The sequence below is a fragment of the Pygoscelis adeliae genome, unplaced genomic scaffold, assembly GCF_000699105.1.
Source record: "Pygoscelis adeliae isolate BGI_AS28 unplaced genomic scaffold, ASM69910v1 Scaffold6, whole genome shotgun sequence".
NCBI lineage: Eukaryota > Metazoa > Chordata > Aves > Sphenisciformes > Spheniscidae > Pygoscelis > Pygoscelis adeliae.
The window spans coordinates 6,324,316-6,337,992 of NW_008825075.1; the positions used below are offsets into that span (position 1 = coordinate 6,324,316).

A 13,677-nucleotide genomic window follows, 5' to 3' on the forward strand; every position below is an offset into this window, starting at 1 on the left:
AACTGGGCAGGGAGCCAGACTACACAGTGGTTTCAATTTAAGATGGGGCAGGATACTGCCCTCCATCAGCAAAGAAGCTGTCAGAGTCAGTTCTTCTGAGGAGAAGGTAACTTTCTCAGCTCTAGCTTCCCTCAGGGTAGAGATAGTACTGGAAACAGAAGCTGGAGGGGAGCAAAGTGTGTTGCAGTCATGCACAAAGGCAGGCTGTGGTGTTTCTGCCTACAGGGCTGACTTCCACATTTCATGGAAGTGGCAATCCCAGGATGTAGAAAGTATGTAGCCAAATTCTTTGCTCGAGTGAACAAGTTCACTCAATAGCAGGAGGGAATTTGGTAATTCCCTTAAAAGGGAAAAGGAGATAAATGGCAAGGCAGTGATCTTAGAAGTGCTGGGACATGTATGAACTTGCTACCTGAAATTCAGGAGGTAGAGGAAGGCCTTTCCACATTGTTGTTTGGCTATGACTTGGCAATCCAATTTGCTGGTCTCTCTGTTGGTTGTTTTCATACAATGTGCTTCATGTTTTACACAATATACAAACAAAATAAGTTTTTATACAATATACTTCAGTGAAGCACAGTGTCTGAAGGTTGGCCAATGCTTCTAAACCATGTAGCAGTTCTTGCAAGAAAAACAGGATGTTGACTACGTGACCGTATTTATACAGTGTACAGCCTTTACAAAAAAAATCATGGGCATGAAAGTGAGTGTGGAGCTAGCTGGAGCAGACAGGGGAAGAGCAAGAGTATGACTAAAGGGGTGATTTGCCCAGAGGTGGTTGTTTGGGTCAGGGTGTGGGGCGCACTTTTCTATGAAGTGCTAAGTGTGGTCTGAAACCTTCTCCTGGGAGTGAGTCAGTGCTTGGGGTTTCCTGAGTTTCCTGAGAAGGGCTCTGTGTTTCCAACTCTCTCCGCACTGTGTGCTCTGACCATGGCAACGTTTGTGAGATGGATTACATAGTTGTCCTGTTGTAGGCCTTGGCCATGCCACGATGGGCTCCCTCAGGGCAGCAAATGCCAAGTTCTGCCTAGACTTCTTCAAAGAGCTGAGCAAAGTAAAAAGAAATGCAAATACCTTCTTCTGCCCACTGAGCATCTCAGCTGCCCTGAGCATGGTCCGGCTGGGTGCCAGAGGCAACACAGCCGAAGAGATGGAAAAGGTGAGTTCCTTTCCCTTTTCCTGGGATCTGCTATTAGAGGCTTACATTTGGAAATGGAAAAGAGGCAGGAGCCTTCTGGCAGCCCAGGCCATGTTCTTCACAAACAGCAAACTGAAAGAGGTGGCAGCTACGGGTCTCAAAGCTCTCCTTTGCATCTGACTTGCAGTGTCTGTGAGGCTCCAGTGCAGCCTCAATGTGTTCTTTGTGTCTTCGTTAATCTATTTACATAGATTTATACTGCATTTATATCACAGGTGCCTCATATTCATGAGGTGCTGAGCATGGCAAGTCCAGGAACCAGGAGCACCACTGGAAAGGTGAGATAGTATCTGAACTGTGTGATAACATTGAACCGTAGCATGAAGCGAAGGAGGGCAAGGGAGACTTACCTGCTAAATGGCAGCACTTCATCCAAAAGCACGGTAAAAGCAGAGTTCAGCCCTGTTCTCATCAAACTCTGAAACCTGTGTGGACGTGCAGAAGATACCCCATTGCTTTGCTGCGTAAAGTGTTGCCAGACTTAAACAGGATGATCCTTTTTCAAGGTGGAAATTACAGGAAAGGAGGGAGACAAGTGTGTGACTTTGGATGGTCAGGAAGCCCAGATGTGTTTGTGGGTCTTTGCATGCCCCTTGGCCCCACAAGTGCATTTGGCCAATGTTGTTCCCCCTAAGGGTAGAGCAGGTTCTACTTCCTTCTTCCCAAAGAGAGCACAATACTGTAGTAGAAAGGAGTAAGGCATAAAAACATGTTGCTATCAAGTATCACCAGCATTTCCTGACATCCATAATCTTGATCCCAAGAAAAAACACCAAGCTGCTTAGGCAAGACTACTGAAAAAAATTATAATGGGCCTTTCCTGTTTAGAGCTCTTCTCAAACAAGAGAACAATGCTAATGGAGCTTATTTAATTCTTATTTCATTCTTAGCCATGAAAACGCTCATTGGAGTCGGGTTGTCTAAACAGTTGGGTGAAGTGCTGTATAAATAAGAAGTCTAAAATGATGCCTCCCCTCTTCAGCTGTACAGCAAGGTTGGTGGTGGGGCCAGCCTCCAGAAGGTGTTGCAGACCTTTCTTCCCAGCTGCCAGCTCCCAGAGACAGAGACAGCTCAGTGCGGAACCCCCTGCTTTCCTCCCATGTCTCCAGCAACCCAATCTCCAGCGCATTAACACCACCATGAAGGGAGGCTCTTGGCTGCCACGATGGCAGTGAAACCCACAGGTGGTGTTCATGCCCTGAGTGCAGCTCCACACAGATGTTGGGCATGGAGATATGTAGCTGCATTTGTCCCTCACTCTTCTCCTCAGGTAGCCTCTCCAGCCCTTCCCTTTGGGAAGGACCTTTGAAGTGACAAGAGCCCTTCCCACAGGGGTAGAGACACAAAAACTATCCCTGGGCATAGGTAGCTGGTCTTCCCATTCAGCACAGGGGAGAGAAGGCCTTCTCCTCTCTGGTGGGCCCTGGAAGGGTTATGGTCTTTGCCTGGCTGTGATTTGGCAGAGAGCCTTTGCAGTGTGATGCAGCACCTCCTGAGGGAGTGCAGGCTCATCAGTGTTGTGCCATAAGGGGTCCCTAAGGGCACCAGAGCAGTTCCATTTCCCTGCCGTGCAAGTCCAAGCCACGAACACCTTCACAATGATGCCAGCTGTCTGTCTGACAAAGCCTGGGCAGGTTTCAGGAGGAACCCAAAAACCCTGCAGTGGTGTGTTGTCTGACAACAAAAAGCTGGCTGCACCTCCTTTGTTCTCAGCTGTGCCATGCCTGTGTGTTGTTTCTGGGGAAAGCTGAATATTGCTTTCTTCTCTTTTTTCTCTCCTGCTGCAAGCATCATCTGTAGACACATGGTCTGACCCATTGCATGCCATGAGTGCGTGGGGTTTTCCAAAGCTTGATACAATGAATAATACAATAACAATGAATTATAGCTTAGACGTAATTTTAACTGTAGCAGTCCTGTTAAACTGTAGTAGTTTCCTGAACCATATAGTGTGGCAGCAATAGAGGTATTCAAAGCATTTAATTGGTCTGGCTTTTTGAATGCTGATTTGAAAGATGCCTTAGGTCCTCAACGCTTTTGAACATCTTGCCACGTGTCTTGTCTCTTGCCTGTTGTATTTCATTCATGAACTAAAAGCATAGTGAGGTGTAATTTACCACCACCAGGAACTTAAATGTCCTCCACCTGCATTTGTCTGACTTGCCATTCTAATAATAATAATGGATGCAAAAGGTGGGGTTTTTTTTATTATCACTGGGAAACCTTTCAAAGAAAACTCTTCCCCAAAGCTCTGGGATTTGACACGTGCCTGAAAAACCACACTCCTTCAAGACCGTAAGATGTTTGGTCTTGGAGCAAGACCGTGCTAAGTTTGTAATCTCTCATCCTGCCAGTTCTACAGCCCTCTGCCTGATGAGTGGGAAATTATCTTACTAAACGATAGAGGGGTGACCACTGAGGGGAAAGGCTTTCTCAATCCAGAATTTCATAATGGATGAAAGTCCCTCTAAAGTACCATATCCTCCATTTGCTTCTGCATAGCAAAGCTCATTTTCCGTCTGTACAAGAGTGAGTGAAGTACTGCAGTACATGTAGGTTTTAGTGAATGTTAGTAAGCCGAAAGTTTGGAAACCTGCAGTCCTGATTGTTGAGATTCACAACTGGGACAGAGAGAATGGAGCTGTACCACAAAATTAAATTGGGTCTAATTCTGGTCTCTTCTGCCTATACGATTTTCTGCACTTACAGTGTGCATTTATAAGCTATTAAAATACCAGTGAAATGATATCGGGGGAGTTATGATAGATTTACACCCATGCCTGAGAACAGAATTCAGCTCCAAGTCTCCAGCTGAGTTGCTCAGACACCTATGCCTACCAGTAAGGAAAAAGGGCCATCATGAAGTCTCAAATTAGAAATGAACCCACACTGTTGCGTTTCTCCATGTAGCACAAAGGCAGACAAAGGGAGAATATATTTATGAGCACATCCTGCAGCTGGTTTCCAAATACAGGGGGAAAAAATGAACCACGTCTTAAATATATAGTAAGCTGCAGCTCTGCGAATGAAGACATGTAGTTGCAGGCTTTCCCCACTCTCAAATGAGAAGGCTTGCTGGCAGGATCAGAGCTTTGAAGTCACCCCACAAGAATTTGACGGCGTTCCAGCTCCTGGTTACCTCCTGTGGCTTCGTGGTAAAGTTTACTTTGTACAAGATGGAGATTCAGGAAAAGGGTCAAATGTTACTTTCCACCAGCAGCAGCAGAGGTTGTGTGTGCTGCTGTACCACAGGGACACTGTTCTACAGGCTCACAAGTAGTTGCATGGGAAGCATTGTGTCATGATTTCCCAGACACCTTTAATGTCCCTTCATCAGCATTTTGTAGTCAGATACCTGCCTTCATCTGGAACACTGTGAGACACTTCTGTGTGTGAATAGATTTCACACGGGTGTCCCAGCTCAACTACCGAAGCTGTTGGGCATCATGTTCTGTCAAGGCATTCTTGTTCGCATCCAATGAGCGTGCAAGACCAAAATAGCAGGGACTACTTTGCGTATTCTGCATGAAATAATGGTTCATGGAAGCGTATTGCTTTAAAGTCAGCTTTTCTCTAATATCTTATTCTGTGTAGTAAGAGTATCTTGTTTTATGAAGGTTGTTGGTAAGTGATACTCGTCACAGGTTCTACATTAGATTATACATAAATGTTTACAACCAGCTGGGATACAAGTATCTGGTATCCACAAGGTGATGTATCTGGGTTTCAGGCAGGCCAGAAATGAAGAAGCTGTCAAATATTATCCAGGATAATATGAAAGCAACAACTTTATCAATGGAAAAAATCAGTGCAACTGAGAGAAAGCAGAAATGGGGAGAGATGTAGAGAACTTCATTTTCAGGACAGTTCAGTAGTCCTTGGTTACCCCGGGCATGGAGATAGGGAATTTGAATTGCAGAATGATGAAATGATATATTATACAAATTCCATGGCAGGATGGGGTAAACATACCATTTGCACATCCATATTATTCCATGGCCTGAAGAAGACCCTTTTTCCATGGGAACAAATTTTCTTTTCACACCTCCTCTGGAGCTGAATCAGTTTACATTGGCTGAAAATTTGACCCTGTGTTTTCAAATTGTAGACCTGCCAGTTCCTCACAGGGCTTGGCAGCTTGGGAAGGGTATTTCCAAATCTTATTTTGTTTTCAGAAACTCGGTCACTAACAATGTGTGCACAATATTGGCTATCACTTACACTCCTCTTCTGGACCACAATACCTCAGATTTCACTAGCTGTAAGGACTGGCAAGAACATCCCCACACTAACTTTTATGCTAATAACATATTAGACTACTGAGCAACGGCATAATTTGACTAGCTATGGAAATCATACCACAAGGATGGTCATGGGAATGAGGAAGAACAATTACCTTTAACATCCAGTCTGATGGCCAAAAGCAATACCTTTCTTCTCAGAATTGTGAAAATTATACAATGCTCTACAGGGCTGAGCAGCCCTGAAGGGCGTTTCACGTTTCCAAGTCCATAATTTGTTGAAGTAGCTCAGTAGCTAACAATACCCACAGTGTTTTGGGTAGCGTGATTAGTGTAGTAATAAGTTCTTGGTCATGAGTACATCTACAATAATTATATTTTATGACCAGGGAGACACTCCCAAACACTGTGTCTTGTGCAAAGAATAAATTGGCTAATAAGTATTTGCGTGACTTGGCCAGTAGCATATGTCAAAGTTTAAAGATGCCTGGATGTTACTGTTCTAATTTACAGTCAGGACAATTTAGGACAGAGATGAGTTAAAACTCCAGGGATAAGGAAGCACTGAAGCGTAACAGAGGTTGGAAACCAGGTTCAACAAACACTCATCAACTGTAATCTAGACATCTTTGATCCTGCCTTAGGGCAGCAGATGCACTAGACAATCTCAAGGCTCCTTCCAGCCACACATTTCTGTCATTTCCAATGAAAGCTAATTAATGGCTGCACAGAGTTGCAAAAGAACAACAGAGATTTGCTCAGTGTATCAGAGTTATTACATGATCTGTTGGTGGGAATAGAGTTTTCATTCCTTTTTCATACATGTTACTCTTGGAAACTTCATCTGCCATATGGACAACAGATTTTATTATCAGCTGCGTCTATGCTAAAACTATTGCCCATCCATTGTATTTTCCATGGTTGGGTACCAGAGCCCCAGAGGAAGGAGTCTGCAGACCATGTAGATTGTGGCCAGTGCATTTTGCAGTAAATCTCTCCCATTTCTTCAGGTACAAAATGTTTCCAAGCAGTCCTTTGTTCTTTACAACTCAGCTCCAAGAACAATGTGAAAATGAACACTGATCTGTGTTGCATGTGTTGTGTTCTCCAAAATGTTTGGGAATTCCTCACCAAATTTCATTTAAATTAGCACTGTATAAATTCTTGTGGTAATCCCTAATTCTCTGAAGATATACCTTTTCCTATGGTATTACCTATGCCTCTATCAGTGATGAAATAATAAATGTTTGTCATGAGAGTTTATCACTCTCCAATGTCTTCAGTAACATTGAAAAAAGCTTGAGGATTCCAAGGAGAAATGCTTAAGTGATAAAAAACAAGGAATTTCCTTTTCACAAGTGCATAAACATGCCTAACTCCCACTTCTGTCACTTGAAGCACCCCAAAGTCCACCAGAATTATGACAGGCAAATTTCACTTTGAATTTGTGTTCTGGGTTTTCATCATTTTCTGGGCTGCAGAACGACGGATTTGGATGATTATCAGGGCCTCAGCAATGAAATAATAAGAACTAATGTCCAGAGAGACCACTGCAATATCATCTATTGACTGTTGCCTAGACTGAAATGCCAAAATCCTGATGTTTCATCTCAGCAGAATTTTCACTCATGCATACATTTCATTGTTAAAAAAAAAGTAACCAGTCACTACCTTTGTAGGAATGAACTTCAAAATGGAAATCAACGTCTTTTGCACTTTCAAAAACCGCAAACAACAGCTCCATTGCATGAAAGTATCTATTACCTTTTTCAGTGGCTAATCAATACAGAAAAACAGCCCCTTTTTTAAAATACAAAGGAAGTTTTCTACTATCTATCTTCATCACTGCACCCCACAATGCTGGCTGACAAGAAAAGCTGTGCATTGAGATGGACAGAAGTTTAACTATCTGAGTTAGAGCTAGGAGAGGAATATTTATGGACATTCTGTATCTCACAGCTTTAAAAAATGCTGCATTTGTTATTTAGGTAAAAAGACCTAGCTTATAAAATGATTTAAACTGCCACAACAGAATGATATCCAGAGATACCGTAAATGAAACCAATCACAAGGCCTGGATCAGCTGGCATTATAAAATAGGCTTATCACGCAGAAATATTTATCTGTCTAGCCATAACCCCTTACTCTGTGGAAGCCAGTTAAGAAGACACATGCAGACATCCTTGCTTACAAATGCAATCTCCTGTTAGTTATGGCTCATGAGCAGGTGAGAAAGGGTGTGAGCAGAGAAGGTACAACAGGCAGAACTGGCTGCATTGCTAGAGCTTTTTTTGGATGCCAATAAGATAAGTGAATCAAAGATGAAGAATTTTTGGATGCTGTTTTGCGCCGTGTCTAAATCTCCCTGGAGAGTAAAGGGGTCCATTGCAATCACGGAAAGACATCTGGTGCAGGAAGAAGTTCAGGTGGAAAAAAACAGTGCTGGCTCACCTCTTCCCCGGCAAGTTGAATGATGAGCATGAGGTGGCCCAAGTCACTGCAAAGTTGACACTCATCAGTTCCTGCACTCTGTTGCCAATAAATTCAGTATTGGAGAGTCAGCAGACAGCAGTGCAATTTAGAACATGATACTTGCTTTTCACTAAGTTCTTGACTCATACAGCCTGAAACCCACAGGAATTAATATCAGACTTGGCGCACGTGGTGCTTCCCAAATGAGCTGAGACCATCAGCAACATCTGAAGTCTTTCCCACTTCTTCATCAACTTCAAGAAGTATTTTTCTGTCATACTAAATTTGCGGTGGATCGCCACAGATGCTTTATCACTCTAATTGCTCTGATACAATGTATAGGGTTTGTTATTTTTTGTGATGTTTACTTAGCAGATGTCTGGCAAATAGGGTGGGCCCTCTTGGTCCTTCGCCCAGTGAAAATCACAGGAGTCCTTGTTTTGTTCTCGCCACTCAGCAACCCTACTTATCCAAGGGTACCTTTACTCACAGGCAACCTCAGACACATCAGGTACTCTGTAATTACTACCTGAGCAGTCTCAGCATGGTAGCAGAATATGCATTTTGTCAGATGAAAGGGACAAGGGGAGCCTTTGCTGTCAAGCTTGAGATCAGCTTCTGGTTCCTCAACAAGAATCTGCTTGGCACTGATGGCAAGGGAAGCACATGGCTGCAAACAGTGAGAAAAAAGCCAAGGGAGAACTATAGCTATCCAGGCTTACTGCAGTGTGTCCACTTGCAGCAAAGGATAATCACAAGGGACATGCTGATGGTCTGTTCTGTACAGAGTGAGTCGTTGCTTCTTGCTGTGAAATTCTGTTCTGCTGATAGACATCACCGAGTGGCTCTCTTGTTCCTCATTTTGGCCTTCCTATGCTTATCTCATCCATGTCATCAGAACTCTTTGCGATTTATAAATAGTATAGAGCAGCCTTCATTCCCTTGGTCCTGGCCCCAAGGCCATCAGAAACAGTAATAGAAATGTCCCTGGCAAGTGAAAGGAAAGTTTGAGACTTTCAGCCAAAATGACTGCAAACAGGTAAACAGTGCTGAACAAAACTTGTCCCTAAGGATGTGGCACTATTAACAGTCTTATCTAAATGTGGGGAACTTTAGGGGTAGAAAGCAGCTCAGCCTGTGATCCACTCCTCTGTGCCTGAAAGCAACTTCACCATGACAAGCATCTGACCATCAGCTAAAAAGGCTGTCTTTGAAATCTGCATTCTCTCCACAATAGTCTAACTATCATCCAAAACAAAATCTGTCACTTCTTTTGTACTTGCAGTGCTTTCACATCTTCATCTTCCTTTCCACAGAGTGCATCTCAGCAACTACTTCTCTGTAACCTTTCAAAAATATTCCTCCCGTTATTTATCCTTTTCTGTTAGGAGGCTTATCCCTGGAAAGGAATAAAGAGAGCCTCCTGATTCTGAGACTACCATGACCATCTTCATTCCTCTTCGTTTTCCTCTGGCCGGCAACGAACCTTTGCATTATTCCAAGAGCAAGAAGGGAGTCACAGTGTTGAGAGGGGTGCTGCGAGTCCTAGTCCAGCTCCCTGCCCAGAGGCAGGATGAGCTATAGCTTTGTCTTTCCCAGCAGGCGTTTGCCTACTGAGTCTCCTCAGGAGATCCTTCAATCTACTTGAACAAAACCACCCGTGTTTCCCAGACATTCCTATTAGTGACCTATGCCTGTCTAAACCACTCTCTAACCTGCATTATACTAACCTAGAAGAGCAGAAAATATCAAAGGAAGAGACTAGAAGAGCCGCAGAAAATGTTCCTTTCTGGGAATTCTTGCCAGTCCAGCTACTTCATTAGTTATAATTTAACCACTGACAGAAAATGATCCATGTGAAACAAACCTCCACAAAATAGAGCAATGGAGCGACAGTTAATCTTCAGGATAATTCAAAATGTAATAGGAACAGAAGTATGTAAAGAAACAGAGAAATAACAACAACAAACCTATCTATTTAAGGCAGTTAAAACAAGAGCTCAAAAGCATCAGAAAACTAAGCAGGGCTAGGAGCGTAGAGTTCCACTCTGCTAGCATACGAGGAACCTCAACTTCATCTCAGAAGTTCACGCAGAAGAATGACTTTTAAGGGGACTTGTGGCTCTAGCACACACCCCTGTGCCTAAAGGACACGACTTACTGTGCTCTGGGATTGTAATTTTACATTTGCTATATTAATTTGGATTCAAAGCTGCCCGTATTCCTGAAAAAGAAATACATAGTTGTGTCTTGCTGCTTGAAAACCATCTCCCTTCTTCTGTTCTGGGAGATGACCGAATGCTACTCTGACTTAGAGCTGTTGCATCTTGCTGCTCCTACTTACATACTTTCCCCTCTTATATTCCACAACATTTTTCCTCCAACTGTGCTACGCCTACTGCCAAAAATAAGAATGCAGAGAACAGCCCACCACTGCAAGAAAGGGAACAGCATCTGCCCGGTTCTATTCTGCGGTTTCCTTTAGGTGACAACATGAGGAACAGGCTCAGGAGCTGGGTTTTGAAGTGACTGTGTGAGGAGCAGCCACTTCCTCAGCAGAAACCAGGAAAGCAAAACAGGCGCTTCTTTGGGAAGTTTTCTTGCCCCAACATTAAGCAAGCAAAACTAGACGCCAAGGCTTTCTTCCCTTCAGGCAACATCTGTGCATGAAAAAGATATGAGAAAATTCAAACCAGAAAAGAAATAAACTCATGGGTGTCTTATGACTGATATGAAACCGTCTTCAGAGCTTCCTAAATACCAGAGAAGCCTAGTATCTGACTGGGTTGATATGTAAGTATAAATATGTAAATATATGTTAATAACAGTAACTAAGTACTTCTCACAAAACAGTGTTATAAGTGTTTGTGCTTGCATACACTCACGCAAATACTTGCCCACCCACACACCATATCAACCCAAATGTGAAGGAAGATTTTTTTTTTAGGAAAATAGCCCCAGAAACATACTACTACTTATAATTAGGTTGCTCTGTCCCTGCTGCCTATGCCTTGCTGAAGCAATATAAGGCAAGGACCACACTTCCTCAGAGTCACTGATAAAAATAAGGAGTAATGAGAAGTCCTGGGCTAAACTTAGCTGACACATCAGTGTCTTGTGGAGAGCCTGCCTGGACAAAACTCAGCCAGCTTTCTTGTAAACACATCTGCAGAATGCAGGGTTTTGAAAGAAGACTATGTGGACAGAGATAGCTTCTCTGTGTTTTGCCCCTTGTGCCACAAATGCCTTCCCCACTTAGAGCAGAAATATCAGGAATCCCCAGGAGAGGAACAGGACTCTCGTGTTTCCACCCGGAAAACCTAAGGAAATGCAGATGGTGCATGGGGAGCCCCTAACTGCAGTGTCTCTGCAGGAAGCATAGCATCCCAGCTGTACCAGAGTTAGTCTGCACATGCTGCGTGGTTGATACGAATGCGCACAATCTGTGCCGCACCACTGCAACGACTGCAGAGTGCTCAGCTGCAGCATGCCCAATGTGCACACCTGGCGCAGCCGTGCTGTGCGTGTACCGGGCCCGCTCTTCAAGGATGGCATGCAAATGAAAGCAAGCTACTGCCTGTCCAAGCTGCTGGATATTCAACAAACTCTGGAATAAATGGCTAAAGTCCTCTTCTCCATTAAGGACTAAATTTCCAGTTGAGGAAGAAAACAGGTAGGGAATGCTCTCTGGAAGGGATCTTTAAGACAGAAGTCTTCAGAAGCACAGAACCGGAGCAGGCAAAGGGAATTGCCCAACCTCCGCTCTGGAACCACTGCCTCACATCACAATTGGCCAAATAGGAACTTTTATATTTTATATTTTTTTTTCCCCTTGCTACTGTGCCACCTGCAGAGGTTTTAATAATTAATTTATATTACAAAAACATATGTGTTTGCATTCTGTGGTGCCATTTCTGACAGCAACACACATCAAATTTTGTAGAGTTTACTTTTTTACAGGTAAAAAAACTTGAAAACTCCTTTGTTTCTAGGTGTTTGCTTTCTTTTTTATAACTAGGTAGAATTTTTTTACATCTCAGTATGCATTTGAAATGGTGACTTCTTTCTGAACTCCTGGGGATAAGGAAAAAATCAAGATTCCACAAAAGGTCCCCTAAATATACTAACTGCTTGCAACAGACAGGAATGTGATTCATCATGAACGAAAATTATGCTGCCACTGGGAGTGGCAATGGCTTTATATCCCATTGCTCCAGAAGCCCTGTCATCAAGCTCAGCAGTCAAGTTGACACCATCAGTCCTGAGGAGAAGGTAAATATCTCCCTGATCTTTAATTCTAACCTTTACGTTACAAATGACATAACTATGAAATGTCTAAAGATTGATATGTGCATTAGTGATGTACATATCTGCTTAGCACATATATACTGCATATAACATATTTTGAGGAAGTGAGAATATTTTCAAGATGCTGCACAATGTTTTGGAATGCATTAAAATGTATGGGCTGTGTGATGAAGCTGTGTTTAACTTGCACAATGGCTTTTCCAGGTGTGTTTCTAAAAGAAGATTAAAACCAAACCTTTTCCCACTTCTTCTGCATGATCCAGATTGGTAATTTAAGAGAACATGATCTTTCTACACCATTCCATATTTTAAATATTTACATGGATAATTTTTCTTGTGTAATGGGGGAAAGGTATCTTCCACATCTGTGGAGAAAGTTATTCCATCTCGGTAAGAATCAAACCAAAAATGACTTAGAATGGTGGAAACTCTAAAATACTGAACTGACTTTCTAAGGGATCAGATGCCTCTGCATCACTTTACTGGATGAAGACACTGGGAAAAGACTTTCATAAGAAAGGAACTCTGTCCTAGGTGTAAGGTGTGAAGAGTTTTGCAGAACATTCAAGATCATCTGCTAGTAATAATTGTGATCATAACTGAAGTATATCTGGGAAAACTGTTAAAGCTGCAGATAAAATAAAAAATATGACTGGAATTTTCCACTAATACACAATGTGTCTTTGTTGAAAATCTTGCTGAGTGAGCCTATCTGTAGTTCAATTTTCTGTCAAATGTTCGTTATGCAACCAGCCTTAGAAGGACACAGTATGTGAGGCACAGCTGATTAATACGCACAAAGTTTTTAGAGAGAGACACAGAGAGTGAGGTATGATCAAGGGGTGTAAGTAATAAGTGCTATGCCCAGAGGACTTCAGGCAAGAAAGATTGGAACATAAAGTGAGCTGGGACTGTGGTTAGGACAAGGTTAGGGCTAAGTGATGAACCCATAGCTATTGCTTGAGCTGGAGAAACAGCTGAACTCAGAATACTGTTTCTGAAAATATGTTTCTCCTGCCATTCAGGGTGCTGGTTTTCAGATGAGTTGTTTCAATCTGAAGTTCACTGTGAAATCCCAGATGTGGTGAGTCAGGAGTCTTCTGTGACGTGCTGAACAATTCAGCCATGCTACTGCAGAAAACCTTACTGTGCTCTACCAAGGCATCTAAGCTTAGCAGGTGTAAGGATGAGAAGACTAAATCTTTGTTTCCCTTGTTGCAGGCGATCGCAGCATCACAATGTGCTCTCTCAGCGCAGCCAATGCCAAGTTCTGCCTCGACTTTTTCAGAGAGCTGAGCAAAATAAAAAGAAATGAAAACATCTTCTTCTCGCCGCTAAGTCTCTCAGCTGCCTTTGGGATGGTTGTCCTCGGAGCCAGGGGCAACACACTGGAGCAGATTGAGAAGGTGGGTTTCCTTTGCTCTGAGAAGGGGACGGTGGCAAGATATGAGCCACGAG

General features: G+C 43.0%; 1 protein-coding gene across 1 annotated transcript in view; it reads left to right on the top strand.

Annotated features, from left to right (window-relative positions):
• The first annotated feature begins 991 nt into the window (after window positions 1-991).
• The window catches only part of LOC103919235 (leukocyte elastase inhibitor-like), a 17,045-nt gene continuing 4,359 nt past the window's right edge, over window positions 992-13,677 (top strand). Inside the window, exons 1-3 of the mRNA XM_009326702.1 lie at window positions 992-1,159; window positions 1,518-1,581; window positions 13,441-13,625. Of these exons, the coding sequence (XP_009324977.1) occupies window positions 992-1,159; window positions 1,518-1,581; window positions 13,441-13,625 (417 nt within the window). The remainder of the gene's footprint in view (window positions 1,160-1,517; window positions 1,582-13,440; window positions 13,626-13,677) is intronic.